The sequence below is a fragment of the Nannospalax galili genome, unplaced genomic scaffold (assembly GCF_000622305.1).
Source record: "Nannospalax galili isolate Female #2095 unplaced genomic scaffold, S.galili_v1.0 scaffold1176, whole genome shotgun sequence".
NCBI classification, from domain to species: Eukaryota; Metazoa; Chordata; class Mammalia; order Rodentia; family Spalacidae; genus Nannospalax; species Nannospalax galili.
Window position 1 is genome coordinate 1,471,108 of NW_008338883.1, and position 14,481 is coordinate 1,485,588.

General features: G+C 40.5%; 2 protein-coding genes across 5 annotated transcripts in view; one reads left to right on the forward strand and one right to left on the reverse strand.

The window, feature by feature from the left end:
• Ubp1 (upstream binding protein 1) overlaps positions 1 to 14,481 on the forward strand; it is a 51,500-nt gene that overhangs the window by 28,084 nt on the left and 8,935 nt on the right. For 3 of the 4 annotated variants that reach the window (XR_003849600.1, XR_003849601.1, XM_008833426.3), the window contains exons 6-12: positions 1,606 to 1,758; positions 1,847 to 1,957; positions 2,395 to 2,502; positions 8,150 to 8,253; positions 10,306 to 10,360; positions 10,824 to 10,917; positions 14,245 to 14,335. Coding sequence is in view for 2 of the 4 variants with exons in the window: in XM_008833426.3 (XP_008831648.1) it covers positions 1,606 to 1,758; positions 1,847 to 1,957; positions 2,395 to 2,502; positions 8,150 to 8,253; positions 10,306 to 10,360; positions 10,824 to 10,917; positions 14,245 to 14,335 (716 nt within the window). In the remaining 2 variants the exon portion in view is untranslated. The remainder of the gene's footprint in view (positions 1 to 1,605; positions 1,759 to 1,846; positions 1,958 to 2,394; positions 2,503 to 8,149; positions 8,254 to 10,305; positions 10,361 to 10,823; positions 10,918 to 14,244; positions 14,336 to 14,481) is intronic. The other variant, XM_008833427.3, reaches the window with a different exon arrangement.
• The window catches only part of Fbxl2 (F-box and leucine rich repeat protein 2), an 85,467-nt gene continuing 83,266 nt past the window's right edge, over positions 12,281 to 14,481 (reverse strand). The window contains exon 16 of the transcript XR_607277.3: positions 12,281 to 13,102. The gene's annotated coding sequence lies outside the window, so the exon portion shown is untranslated. The remainder of the gene's footprint in view (positions 13,103 to 14,481) is intronic.

The following is a 14,481-nucleotide window of genomic DNA, read 5'->3' on the forward strand; positions in this document are numbered from 1 at the left end:
AAATTTTAAAAAAAAAAAAAAGGTAAAATTATTTTTTTTTTTTTTTTTTTGTCTTTTTGAGACAGGGTCTCCCCATAGCCCCATGCCGGCCTCGAACTCACAGAGATCCGCCTGCCTCTGCCTCCTGAGTGCTGAGACTAAAGGTGTGCACTACCATGCCCTGCTATTTTTACTTTTTTTTTATGTGCCTTAGTGCCTGCATGTATGTAAATGCACCCATGTGGTGCACTGCCCATGGAGATCAGAAGAGGGCGTTGGAGTCCCTGGAACTGGAGTTACATACAGTTGTTAGCTGCCATGTGGGTGCTGGGAATCAAACCCAGGTCCTCTGCAAGAACAGCCAGTGCTTCTAATCACTTAGCTCTCCAGCCCCCCCCACCCCAATAATTAAATTTTTGTTTGTTTGGTTTGGTTTTTTGTTTTGTTTTGTTTTTTGGGGAGGGTCTCCCTACTCCCAGTCCACCTAGAAGTCACTATGTGGAGCAGGCTAGCCTCAATCTCACAGAGATCCACCTGCTTCTGCTTCCTGAGGGCTGGGATTAAAGGTGCGAGCAAAGCACACCTAGCCCCAAAATAATTTTTCAATAAAACATTATTATATACTAAAAACCCAAGAGGAACTGTAGTACTAGTATGTGCAAATTTGTAAAAGTAGTATACTATTAACTATTGTGTAGGTGATAGTTATATAGAAGGAGCTAGCCTTTATTTGACTGTCGATCAGTTTAAGTAGGCTATGGTTTGCCTCAACTCCAAGAATCATTAGTATTCAGCATTGAGTAGTCTACCAAATAGTCCCCATTAGTTAATGATGATTGAAGACATGGTTCATATTAGTTGAGTATTTTTGCATGCTGTGAGCGTTGTCCAGTAGAATAATCAATAATGCAATAAATGAGAGTGATAACACGGCCTGGAATTAAATCTCAGATTGTGCAGCCATGTTACAGAGGTGGGCATTTACATTGTAAGCCCTGTGAAGAGGGAATATATAGCAGTGGGAAACGATCATGGTCTTTCTGTTGCCTACCTTTGTGTCATACTCTGAGTCCATTTTCTGTGGTGGTATTTAGGAGGGTGTAAGATGAATATTGCCCTCAGGATCCTGAGTAGACTTCGAAGGGTTGCCCTGGAAAGTTTAGTTGTACACAAATTGGATAAGTAATATGGCTTTGGGGACTGTGAAAGTTCCCTAGGTAAAACATCACAAATTGGTGTATGTGGCGAGGTAATAGCAAAGAAGACTGGCCATCTGAAGCAGGGGTAGTAGTAGTGGTGTGCAGAGACTGCTCAAACTAAGATTGATGTGGATGGTGCAGGGCTTGGGTCTCTGGGTCTGAGAGTCAATTAGCATTGGGGTGGCCAGGTGACAGTGCACAGGAAGCTACTGTACTTTTCCTTTTTGGAGCAAGTTCTCCATTGGAGAGGTATTTTTTACAGGGAATAACTGGTGCTCAGCAAGTCCAGAAACGGATTTCTGAATGGAAATTCAGGAAATTCATGAGATAATTGGACTGATATATGGGAGTCTATTTGAAAGGAGTACATCCAAAAAGAATGTAATAGAAAGAACCTCAATGGAAGGTGCTTTAAATTGTTTTGTAGGTACATTGCATCAGCACAGAATTCACCCCACGAAAACATGGAGGTGAAAAGGGAGTGCCTTTTAGGATCCAGGTTGACACTTTTAAGCAGAATGAAAATGGGGAATACACAGATCATCTTCATTCAGCTAGCTGCCAAATCAAAGTTTTTAAGGTAAGAAATGGAAACAGGAATGGAGACTCAGTTTGCTTATAAAGTTGTGCTCAGCAAAATGAATGAAATTATCCACTCTATTTTTAAGCCTAAAGGTGCAGATCGGAAACAAAAAACTGACCGAGAAAAGATGGAGAAGAGAACAGCTCATGAAAAAGAAAAGTACCAGCCATCATACGATACCACCATCCTCACAGAGGTAATGTAACATGGCATTTGGTTTTGAGAGAAGCAGAGGTTGGCATGTTAGCACAACCGCTCAGATGAATTTTGCAACAAAGTGATTGGGAATATTGGGTGGTAGAGTGACGTGATATTCTGAGGAATTTGTGGGTCCATATTTTACTTAAGTTTGGGAATTCTTATGAATTAATTGTCTGGGTGGGAACTTGAATGAAGATGCTGAAATCCCAATGAGGTCTCAGAATAGACCTTAAAACCTTGAAGTTGACAAGAGATTAAGTTGGGGCCTTAGAATGTCCAATTTTTGTCACTGCTGGGGTTTTGCATTTTCTTTAATTTTTAATCCTGTTAGTCATACATTTGTTTATTTGGACACAGAGACATGAAACAGGGTATTAGATCTTTCTTTGTATAATGAAAAGACATTGACCCCAATCTTTGGTGTTTGTCCAGATGAGGCTTGAGCCTATAATTGAAGATGCAGTTGAACATGAGCAGAAAAAGTCCAGCAAGCGGACTTTGCCAGCAGACTACGGTGATTCTCTGGCAAAGCGAGGCAGTGTAAGGGACTTCTGCTTCTCTTTTCATTGTGCAAGAAACCTTGTGCAGTGTTAGATATAGGACCAACTTCCACGGAAAAGTAAAGCCAAATTGTTTTTGATGTCCATGTCTTGATTTAATTTGCTTTTGTTTAGACTTCCTGCTTTCTGTTTGTTCCTCACTGAGGAAAATTTCCTAAATCTAACACTTTAAAACAAAGCATAAACAATGTTGACCATATTGGGTGGTTTTGGAGGGAGAGACACTCATAGATATGTATGCCCTCCTGTTCCTTTGTCCCCATCCTTCCTTCCCTCCCTCCCTCCATTACACACATAGCTCCTTCAAGAACACTGAAATTAATAGAAAATACTTTATTAATTTTAAGTAGTTATTATTTTATGTAGTTAAGAAAAGTTTTGCTTTTTTTCATGTGTATACCTGATAAGAAAATTTTGTAGATACTTAGAGAAATGATAGCAGCAAGCTTGACATTAACACGTGCAGTACTCTGTGTCACATTTCCGTGCATGCACTATAAGAATGTGTGTCTGTCTGTGCTTTTAAAAGCCTCTTTGGCAGCACTGGTAGAAAACATCTCTGACTGTGTAGTGTTACCTCTTGGCACCTGCATTGTGACATTGCATTGTGATGTAATGCTTCAGACCACAGCAGTGCACCTTACTGCACTTAGCACTGGGACCCTCGGACATGTAGTCAAGAGGGCTTTTGGATTATTCTGATAGGCAAATTTAAACTTACATACCTGTATTAAATATGGGTAGAGAACACTAAAGAAGTTTTAAAATAGCAGTTATATGTATTAATGAGCATTCTGTTTGGTTCATACTATTAGGGTGCCAAAAATGGAGTTTTCACTTTTTTTACATATATTTATGATTAATTGTGGACTTTAAAAGATCACTATCAGAAGCACTACCACAGGAACCTCATTCCCATTTTAAAGCATTGAATGAAAATGTTTTCAATTCTTTATGCAATGAACTTCCAGTGTATGCATCCCAGTACACCAGGAGCACATTTGTTGCATTTTCTTTATTTTTATTTACTTTTTTTTCCCCTCATTTTTTTGAGACAACATAGCCCAGTATGACCTGGAACTCACTGTGTAACTCAAGCTGGATTTGAACTTGTGGCAGTCCCCTACCTCATCCTCCCGGGTACTGGGATTACATATGTGAGCCATTATGCTTGGCTTTCTGCATTTTCTTTAACTTGCTATTTTGGCTTATATCAGAGTTTGTCAGAACCACTGAATACTCCTTTCCCCAAATGCCTGCCCTCCAGTCTTTTTTTTTTTTTTTTTTTTTTTTTTTAAAAAAAAAAAAAAAAAAAAAAAAAAAGAGGACGATAAATCTTTCACTGTGATATATCAAAATAATTTTTTTTTTTTTGTCATCTGACTCTTCAGCTGAAAAGCCACAAATGTTCTTAGTAAATTTCTTTGAGGGGATCCTAGAAGATTAAATCACTTGCCCTTGCCCATTATAAACTATTTAGCTAATTTAGAGACAATGGTTCTGGTAATTCATAAATAAGTCTGTTGTAGCCCAGAGCCAATATGAAGATGAGAAAATTGATGGTAAATTCTTAATGAGTCTTAAGTCTGTGAAGTATGCAAAACGTCAGCAGTTCACTGGCCTGGGATTTCACATCTTCTTAGTGTGTTGCTTGCTACCCTGGTTGCATTTGGTTTGGGTATGATGCTTCTAGAGTTGATTAGGCCTCATGTTGGGAACCCTTTTTCAAAATGCAGGTTACAGATTGTTAACTCCTTAAATAAGAGTATCTGCAGCATCATGTAGCTCTTCACATGCCCACAGAGGGAGGCCAGCCTTTCTTACAGCTTTGGGTAGTTAACAGTTGGTTTCCAGTTAAAGGGATTTATAGCCAGAAGTCCTGATAAAATCAAAAAGGTGCTGAATGACATGGTCCCACACCGAATTGTCACTCCTGTTGGTTCCCAGGAGATACATAACAAACCCTTTGTGTTTGTGTCTGCTGATCATTGATTGGCTCATACCAGGGCTGCTACATTTTACAGCTTATATGAGTCTTCATTCTTTAGTATCTGTGGGAAAATACTACATTCACAGCATACTGAAACTGGAACTGTGTAAGCCCAGACCATTGTTAGAACATTCAGGCATTACTGTCCTCAAGAACATAGCACTGTGCTATTGTTTACTTTTAACACCACCACTGGACTACAGATATAGATGAGGGGTACAGTGCTTGCATAGCATGTACAAGACCCTGGGTTTGATCTTCAGCATGACAGAAACAGACAGAATCCCCAATTAAAAACTACTCTTGTATTGCTGAAAGTATCTAAATACATAAAAGTGAAATAGATATGTGTATGGTGAGTAAACTTGATTTCTCTACTGTGCCACACCAACTTGAAGTTTTAAGATAGCTTTGCTTCCTCAAAAAGCTGATAGTAATTTGGGGAGATGCTACTTTTAATATTAAAAGAGTCCCATAGTTAGCTGTGCATGTTTGGTTCTGTTGTAATCTTTTGTATCCGGTGAGAAGGATGGCATAGCAGTAGCATCATGCATGTAGTGGAGTGACAGCACATGCACACTTGGTTAGATGTGCTGTTACAGGCTTGGGTTCTTCACACTATATAAGCTGAGGAAGGGGATACCTGGTAAGATGAAAAACGAAGACTGTACTTAAAAAAAAATCTGTTGTGTAAAATGCCCTGAATAGTGGAGGAAGCTTACCAGAGCTGAGCAGTAAACTTCAATGTCTATTTTGAAAGGTGGCAGTAGTGCACAGTGTCTGCCGTATTACCTGTCTTTTTGAGCTATGTGTTAATTGACACGTGCAAGGATTTTGATTTGGAGATTTCTCTTTTCTTTTTCGGTATGTTCCATGTTTGGTAGCTGATAAGACATGGACTGTGAGCCTCTCATACCAGTGGTGAAGCTTGATTTCTGCCTCAATGCCTCACAGTTTTAATTCTTCACACTAGTGGTCTTGACACTTTCCTAAGAATTTTGGAAAAGGTTATGTATTCCTTGAACATTTTCAAACTGACATCAGAAGTTTTCATCATAAATTTAACAGTTGCAAAGGAAACATTTTCCTGGCATGATGAATATTCAGTTTATAATTTAAGGTAAAACTATGAAGAATCTTGGAAGTAGCCTGCAAATTCTAAGTACCACAGAAATTTCAAATTTCATGATCTAGTCAGTCCATAATTTTACTCAGCTTTTCTCTTTTGGCCTTATCTTTGCATTCTGTTCCTCTTAAACATTATCTTTAAAAAAATTTTTTGTTTTTATTTTATATATATGAGTGTTGCCTGCAAGTATGTAAGTGCACCTGTGTTCTGCAGTGTCTGTAGAAGTCTTCTAGAAGAGGGTGTTGGATCCCTTGGAACTGGAGTTATGATTGTTAGCCAAAAAGTGATTGCTAGGAATCAAACCTGGGTCCTCTTCAAGAGTAGCCAGTGCTCTTAACTGCTGAGTGACCTCTCCAGCCCCTTAAACGTTGTCTGAATGTGATACATACTTTTATACTTAAGTCGTTTATGATAACCCCAATTTTTACAATAAACTCTTGGGTTTTTTCTTTTTTAATTTATTTTTCTTTTATGAGTGTTTTACCTGCATGTATGTAAGTGCACCCATGTTGTGCATTGCCCTTGGAGGTCAGAGAGGGCATCAGATTCCCCTGGAACTGGAGTTACGGAGAGTTGTGAACTACCGTGTGTGCTGGGAACTGAACCCAGATCCTTTACAAAAGCAGGCCTGCTCTTAAGCGCTGAGCCAACTCTCTAGCCCAGCCCTTTAAACTTAGAGTCTTGTGTTTACTTCCCAAGCCTATCATTATAGACACACAGCACCATGCCTCGCTTTAAATTTAATTTTTAAAATTTCTGTGGGGGCTAGAGGGGTGGCTCAGCAGTCGAGAGCCCTTGCTGCTCTTGGAGAGGATCAGGTTTGATTCCCAGCACCCACATGGCAGCTCACAACCATCGGTAACTCCAATTCCAGGGTATCTGACACCCTTTTCTGGCCTCCATGGACACTGCACACACACATGGTACACTTACATACATACAGGCAAGACACACACATAAAATAAATATAACAAATATATTTTTTTAATTTCCTGTGACTTTAGTATAAATTCAATTAAGAAATTAAAACTTGGGCCATCAAGATTCTTGGTTCAGCAGATAAAGCATAGTCCACCAAGCTTGAACCTGAGTTCAAGCCCTGGGACTCACATGATAGAAGGAGAAAAGTTGTTCTTGACCTCCACATGGGTGCCATGGCAGGAATGCACACACAAACAATGTATACACAATAAATAATAAGCAAATAAATGTAATTTTACCAAGAAAAAACTTACTAGAACCCAATTTATTAAAACAATAAATCTCAGAAATTTTGATGAACAATTTATATTAAAATAAGGGACTGGACAGACATAAATTTTAGATTTTTTTGTTGTTGTTGTTTGAGACATAGGGTCTTATGCCTGGGCTGATCTGGAACACTCCCAATTACTGGGATTACAGGGCTGTGCCACCATGCCCTGCTTAAGAGTTTTCAAATAGATATGAGAAATTTTGTTTAAACTCTTTTCAGTGTCATTCAAGACTTGACACTTCTTTCGAATCATCTGCCAAAACTCCCAGTGATCTTTGTATGACCTACTAGATTATTTTTAGTATATGCCAGTTGACCAGAGGCCCTCCCAAATTATATTTAGAGCACAGTCGTGAAGGCTACCTCATTTCAAGATTAGAATTGCTTACTTGAGTCCTTTCTATCCTAGTATCTTTTGCTTGCTATGGGGAATCTTAAACCCCAGGGCTGAATACAGATGTGATGCCTTTCTTATCTTACATGGGAGAGGGGTGATTATGACAGGGAACCCTTGACACTGTCACATCCTGGACAGGGCAGGTTTAGAAAGAATCCCTCGCTGGTGAAATGGGTCTCTTTGAAGCTCAGGTGGGAGGACTTATACTTGCATGTCTATAGCCTGTTCAGCATGCTCTTCACTTACGCTTTTTCAACTTTGCTAATTGTAATAGTGTGTCTTTGAATCTTGGTTATAGTTATAGCTCAGTAGATCCTTTACAGAAAATAAAAATATATACTTGGCTAAATGGATAAGTAGAGGCAGCTCTGTACATGGTTGATGTGCTTTGATGTGGGCCTCTCCAATAAATCTCACTGGGGGATTATGAATGTGATATCAGGTAACAAATGGGTACTGCCCTTAAGGAGCAGCCATAGGAGCTAGGTAGGACCCAGCTACTGTCCAGGGCACCATGTGATGTCAGATGTTGCTTGTGAATCCTTGTCTGCTGTTCTTAAACCTTGAGAAGTGTTTGTTAAGAGTACTGACGGGGCGGGCGGAGGGGAGAGAATAAGCTCTTAAACACAAATTTATTTAAAATGTCTAAATTTCTGCTGCTATCATCACTTCAGGTCATCTTTAAGATAAATTTAGTGTCTTTGCCATACACAGTGAATTTGATGTGTCTGATAAGCATCAAGTGTCTTGTGTTTTAAAAGCTTGCGTTTGGTCAGTCTAGAGAGTGAATTATAAAAGTGTTTCTTCTGAATATTTAAAAAGCATATCATTAATTTATTTCTGTTTCTATTCTTAGTGTTCTCCGTGGCCTGATACTCCCACAGCTTATGTGAATAACAGCCCTTCCCCAGCGCCCACTTTCACCTCCTCACAGCAGAGCACATGCAGTGTCCCAGACAGGTATCTGGTTTGTGTAATCGTGTGCCTGCACCTAACCAATGCTCCTGTAACTGTCCCATCCCCTTCCCCCAAATCCATGTGGCCTCATTTGTGTGTGTGAGAATGTGTCGGGTAATGGGAAATAGCCTATACTTGGTTTAAGGGATAATTGTAGTCTTAACCTGACAGTTAATTGTATGGGGGTAGGGGCTCATATTTTCTCTAGAGATTGAAATAGGAGTATTACAAGTTTGAGGCCAGCCTGGGGGCTTATATAGCACTACCCTGTCTGAACAAAGTGGGGAGAGGTGGTATTTTCAGGGTAGCACCAAGATACTGTCTTTTTGAAGTTAAAGAAAGCATTAACAGAGTGGGTGAGTGGTTAATGTGAGGCTATGACTTGACTATATTAATAATACGTTTATTACAAAGCCCAGTGGTCTTTATGCTTACCATGTGAATATTTTTTTACTATTTCTTTCCCTCTCTGCAGACATAGTTGAGTGTTTAAAATTATAGGAAGGGCCTTCAGTTTCTGAAGACTACAATGGCTTTAGAATTGGGACAACTGAACTTGGTTGATTGTATTATCTGGCTTTGGCAGCTAAGAGTACAAGGAGCTCAAGAGTGGGATCAGGATAGGTCTGAGGCCTCTAACTATACCTTCAGTTCCTGCAAGCTTTTCTGGAGGACAGTAGTTCAGAAGTTCCTGCTTGTAGTAAGTTTCTTTGAGGCTGGTGAATTACGAAAACTGAGACTGCAGGGGAAAGTTCTCTATTTTTTATACTTTTGTCATTTTGAAAAGATCTGGTAAGAAAATATATAGAATCATGCTCTCTCTCTGTGGAGATCAAAGAACTGACCAGGAACCTCTTCTCATGTAGTTCTTATGTCTACAAGTAGAAAAATTCTCATGGACTCAGATACAAAGAGGGACCAAGGAACTAGCATCCAACCCGATAGAAATCTCTTGCTGTTCCCTGTGTGAGTCATCTTAGAAAATGGCTGTGATCTTAGATGAGCTTTGAACTCATGTACCTTAGTTGTCTCGATGTTTCCTGAGAGCCCAGTGTGTTCCCAACATGGTCCTAACATGCAGTGATTGTAAATGACCAGATAAATTCCTGTTGGAAGGGGCTTAAGCTCTGGTGAATGAAGAATAGCATAAGCAGTTGATGTAATAAACTAAGGAGTTGGGGAGCTGGTACTGAGACAGAAGCCTTACTCAGAACCCAGGAATGTGAATGTTCTCCATGGAGTGTTTTGCCATTTGTTTTCCTTTGCCATAGAGTCACAAGGAGAGTGGCACAAGTTTCTTTGATTTGCTTCTATATTCATGGGCGTGTGTGTGTGTATGTGTATTAATTATGGGGAAATATTTTAGTTGGGATCTTTGTTTTTTTATTTGTTTTTTGAAGCTGGGTCTCCCTGTAGCCCCAGCTGTCCTGGAACTCACTGTGTAGACCAGGCTGACCTTGAACGCACAGAGATCCACCTGCCTCTGCCTCCCAAGTGTTGGGACTACAGGCGTGCGCCACCACGCCCGGCGGGATCATTGTTTTTTACAGGCTGGTTTTTATTTTTTTATTTTTTTGAGACAGGCTCTCCCTCTAGCCCCAGCTGGCCTAGAACTCCCAGCCATCCATCTGTGTCTGCCTCGTGAGTGCTGGGATTAAAGGTGTGCACCACCATGCCCTGCATGGATCATTATTCTTATGGCTTCCAGCTCTATTTAGATATTTGTCTTATTTGATTCACATATTACTTTCTTAAAAATGAATACATATCTTTCCTCATTTTCCTGGCACCTATATAGAGAATTGAGGGAGCTCTTTTCACACAGTTGAGTCTCGCACTAGGGTAGACTGAGAAAGTGGCATACAATGTGATGGTGATGTTCCTGTGTCTTTATCTCGTCCTCATACTCTCCCCTAACCTGTGTTGTGTTCTTGTTGCAAGCTTACGCAGTTCTCTCCCACAAGAATGTCTTCTTTCAAAGTTATATGTGCAATAGCCTTTGATTTCTTGATTTTTAAGAAAGTTAAAATAATTTCTTCCTTTTCCTTTCTCCAGTAATTCTTCATCCCCAAATCATCAGGGAGATGGAGTTGCACAAGCATCTGGGGAAGTAAGTATCCTTCTCTAAAACTAAGGCATGTTTTTAGGGTTCTGCGTTTTAAAGTTTCTAGCCAGGATCTGAGTTATGTGGGTTGCTAAGACATCGACTTGTATTCTTTTGATTTATTTATATTTTATGTATACGAGTGTTTTGTCTGTATGTAGGTAGGTGTACCCGTGTTGTACAATGCCTCTGAGGTCAGACAAGGGTGTCAGATCTGCTGGAACTGGAGATACAGCCAGTTGTTAGCTGCCATTTGAGTGCTGGGAAATGAACTTGGGTTCTCTGCAAGAACAGCCAGTGCTCTTAACTGCAGCTTGTATTCTTACTGGATGTTTGTCACTTTAGATTTTAAGGCCTTTTGAGTTTTGCTTAAACATTCTTTGTGATATATTAGCGTCTTGCGTTTTTTTGTTTTGTTTTTTAAGTTTGACTGGTTTTATCTATGTTCATTTTCTTATTTTGTTAATAGCAAATTCATCCTTCAGCTACAACCCAGGAAACACAGCAATGGCTGCTCAAAAACAGGTTCTCTTCCTATACAAGACTATTTTCTAATTTTTCAGGTATGTCTATGTGTATAGATGCATGAGAGTATTTTATCTATCTATCTATCTATCTACCTACCTACCTATCTTTATTTAGATTTATTTATTTATTTATGTCTTTTTGAGACAGGGTCCCCCTGCAGCCCCAGCTGTCCTGGAACTCACTATGTAGACCAGGCTGGCCTTGAACTCACAAAGATCCCCCTGCCTCTGCCTCCCAAGTGCTGGGATTAAAGGCGTGTGCCACCATGCCCGGCTGTGTTTTTATTAATTTGAGGAAGCTTTCAAATTTTTGTAATGATTATAGATATATATGAAGTTGTAAAAAGTAACATGCCTGTTTCCTAGTTTTGCTCAACTGTGATATTCTGTTAATTCCTTCCAAACCAGAAAATTAACATTGTTACAGTCCACTCATTTGTATGTATATTTAGTCCTATGCAGTGTTTTTTCATTCTGACTTTTATTTTGACATAATATTTTGCTTTATATTAAGCTGTAAACATGTACGGAGATGATCCAGCATACATTTACTCATTGTCTCATGGAATTGTAGTTAACTATCAAAACCAGAAGTTGATGTTAATACCATGTATATAGATCTGTCACCTTCTCACTGTGTAGATCAGTGCAGCAACCACTGCAGTTAAGTTACAGGTATGGGGTGTCAGCACAAGGTCTCCCTCCTACTCCTCCCCCACTCCACTCACCCCAAACTGTCCTGTCTGATTTGGTCATTCTGAGACTGTTACACAGTAATCCTCCAGTATATGGCCCTTTGAGTCTGACCTTTTCTCGCTCCTCCTAATAATGTCAAGTCCCTTGAAGGCTATCCTGTGTGTCTGTTGTTTGATCCTTTTCATCATGGAGCAGTGAGTCATATTGTGGATTTATCAAGATAAGTGGGTTTCACATACCACAGCTAGTTCTTTCTTTTTGCCTAGGAAGCTATGGGAGTGTTGTGGTAGAATTTTAGGTTCAAGTGGCACTGCTCCAGGTAGCATGGTAGAACACCTGTTCAGAGAACAGTATTTGTCATGCCAGGAAGCAGGAATAATGCTTCAAAATATGCTTGGTCTTTGGACCTTTTCCTGTAATACAATATCTAACATGTCCTGAGAAATATTTGTCCACAGGTGTGAGTGGCAGCTAGCATTCCTTTTACCTGTGTGTGGGGCTATTGAAACACAATTTGGTCCCTTTAAGAAGGCAGAATAGGGGCTGGAGAGATGGCTCAGCGGTTAAGAGCATGTACTGCTCTTGCAGAGGACCCGGGTTTGATTCCCAGCACCCACATGGTGGCTACTTACGGTCCTTAATTCTAGTTCCAGGGGAATCTGAAGCCCTCTTCTGACGTCCGCAGCATTGCACGACATGGGTGCACTCACAAACATGCAGGCAATACACTCGTACATATAAAATAAAAATAATAAAATATAAAAAAAGGCAGAATATTTGTGTACAGATACCCAGCCTGAAGGAAAACTTGATTTCACCACCAATATGGTTTCCTGTTATGCCATTTACTGTATTTGTACAATGGGTAGTCACTCCCCATGAAACTCTTTTCTCTAAAATTAAAATACCCCATGGAAGTCATTTGCTCTCTGGGATCTACATTTTTTTATATGATTAAGTAAAGCCTTTTATATATGAAAAACTAGAGATTATAAAATTCAGGATGTGGGGGAGCGATTTTTTTCGAACCCTTGTAGGGCAAGCAGATGAAAAGCATAGCCCATGACAAAGCGTCTTGACAGTTGGAAATTCAGGGAGCTCCTGGTTATTCCTGTGATGTTAGGCAGGTCCATATTTGTGTTTGTGGAGCTATAAGATCTTTTCCTTGTGAGCAGTGATCATAAGACTTGGCCTTCTGCTGAGCCACAGCCCTTATAGACTGATAAAAACAGTGAGGCCTCCTAGGTATTCATTCACATGTCAGGAAGGGCTATGATGGCATGCATCTGTCATCCTTTCCGCATGAGTTACAGGTGTGTATGTGTGTGTGTGTGCACACACTTCTTGTAGCAACTGTGAGCCCCACTTCAGAGCTGTATATAGTGTCCCCAATAGATGGGAGAACCTCTTTCTCCGCTCGTCTCCCTCCAGGAATGACTCCATCAATGCTCACATCTCATGGAAGTTACGCATCTCTGGTCTTTCCTTTACCCACTAGGAATCTGTCAGGCTCTCCTATTCAAGCCTGTAAACAGAAAGATAACCCTATTATCTCATTACACATGGAAGTAGATATTTACCATATGGAAGTCATGGCTTCATTCCAGAAGCCATCTTCAATTTTCCCAACAACCAAGGTCTTGACAGATAGTAAAAGAGCAAAAAACAAGATTTTGTGGACATACCCAGTGTAGTAGGCAGCATGGAGTATCTGAAGGACCTGTGACCACCCCAGCTTCATAGTTGGCTGAAGCTTGGTTAGTGTTGCTCTCCACTTCTTACCCTCCCACTTGCTTTTAAGGCAAATCCTTGACACTAAGTATTTACAAAGGAAATCTGAAGGGACAGTGAGATTCTCTATTACACTTTCCCACTAGTACTTGCTCCTGGAATGGAGTTGTGTCGCAGAGCATCTGACCTGGGATTGCATGTTGTGTAAAGAGGCCTAGTCTCCTCTGCTTGTATGATTTTGGGCGATGTCCCCAAAAGCGAGGATTTCCCCCCCGCTTTAAAAAAAAAAAAAAAAAAGCTGGGCATGGTGCTACATGCTAATCACAGCACTCAGGAGGCAGAGGCAGGTGAACCTCTGAGTTCAAGGTCAGCCAGATCTACATAGCGAGTTCCAGGCCAGATGGGGCTGCAGGGGTCTCAAAAAGACCAAAGAAAAGAAAAAAAAAAACAAAAAAATGGGTCTGGTAATGCGCACTTTTAATCTCAGCATTTGGGAGGCAGAGGCAGGAGGATCTCTATGAGATTGAAGCCAGCCTGGTCTGCATAGTGAGTTCCAGGCCAGACTAGGAGACCCTGTCTCAGATAAACAAACAGAAAGACAGGTCAGGGGTGGTCTCAAAATTAATCTCTTTGGGGTCAGAATCGTGTTCAGCCACAGTCCAGCAACTAGGGAAAGAAAGGAGTAGGGAGTGTCGTATTGGGAACAGGTGGGCCTGATAGCCACGATTATTTCTTTGTTGCCACAGAACACTGAAAAGCCAGCTGATGAGGCAGGACATCTGAGGGACAGATATGTGTCTTCCTACATTGCTTGTGGATTTGTATATATCCAGGATACTTGCCTTTGTTAAGAAGGGCATTTAACCACACAACAGATACCTGTTACACTCAGCCCTTTTCTCTTTGTTTGAGAAGAATCTCTTTGCTGTTCTCCAGGTGCCGACTTATTAAAGCTGACAAAGGAGGATTTAGTTCAGATTTGTGGTGCAGCCGATGGAATTCGGCTCTATAATTCACTGAAGTCAAGGTAAAATTCTATGGACTGTTCTGTGTGAAATGAGAACAGACCTTTCTCTGCGTGGGGGATTTGGTGGGCAGAATGTGTTTCCATGCTAGGTTGGCGTGTGCCTGTGTGCGCCACCAAGCATCGGCAGCATCGTGCTCACGAGAAGA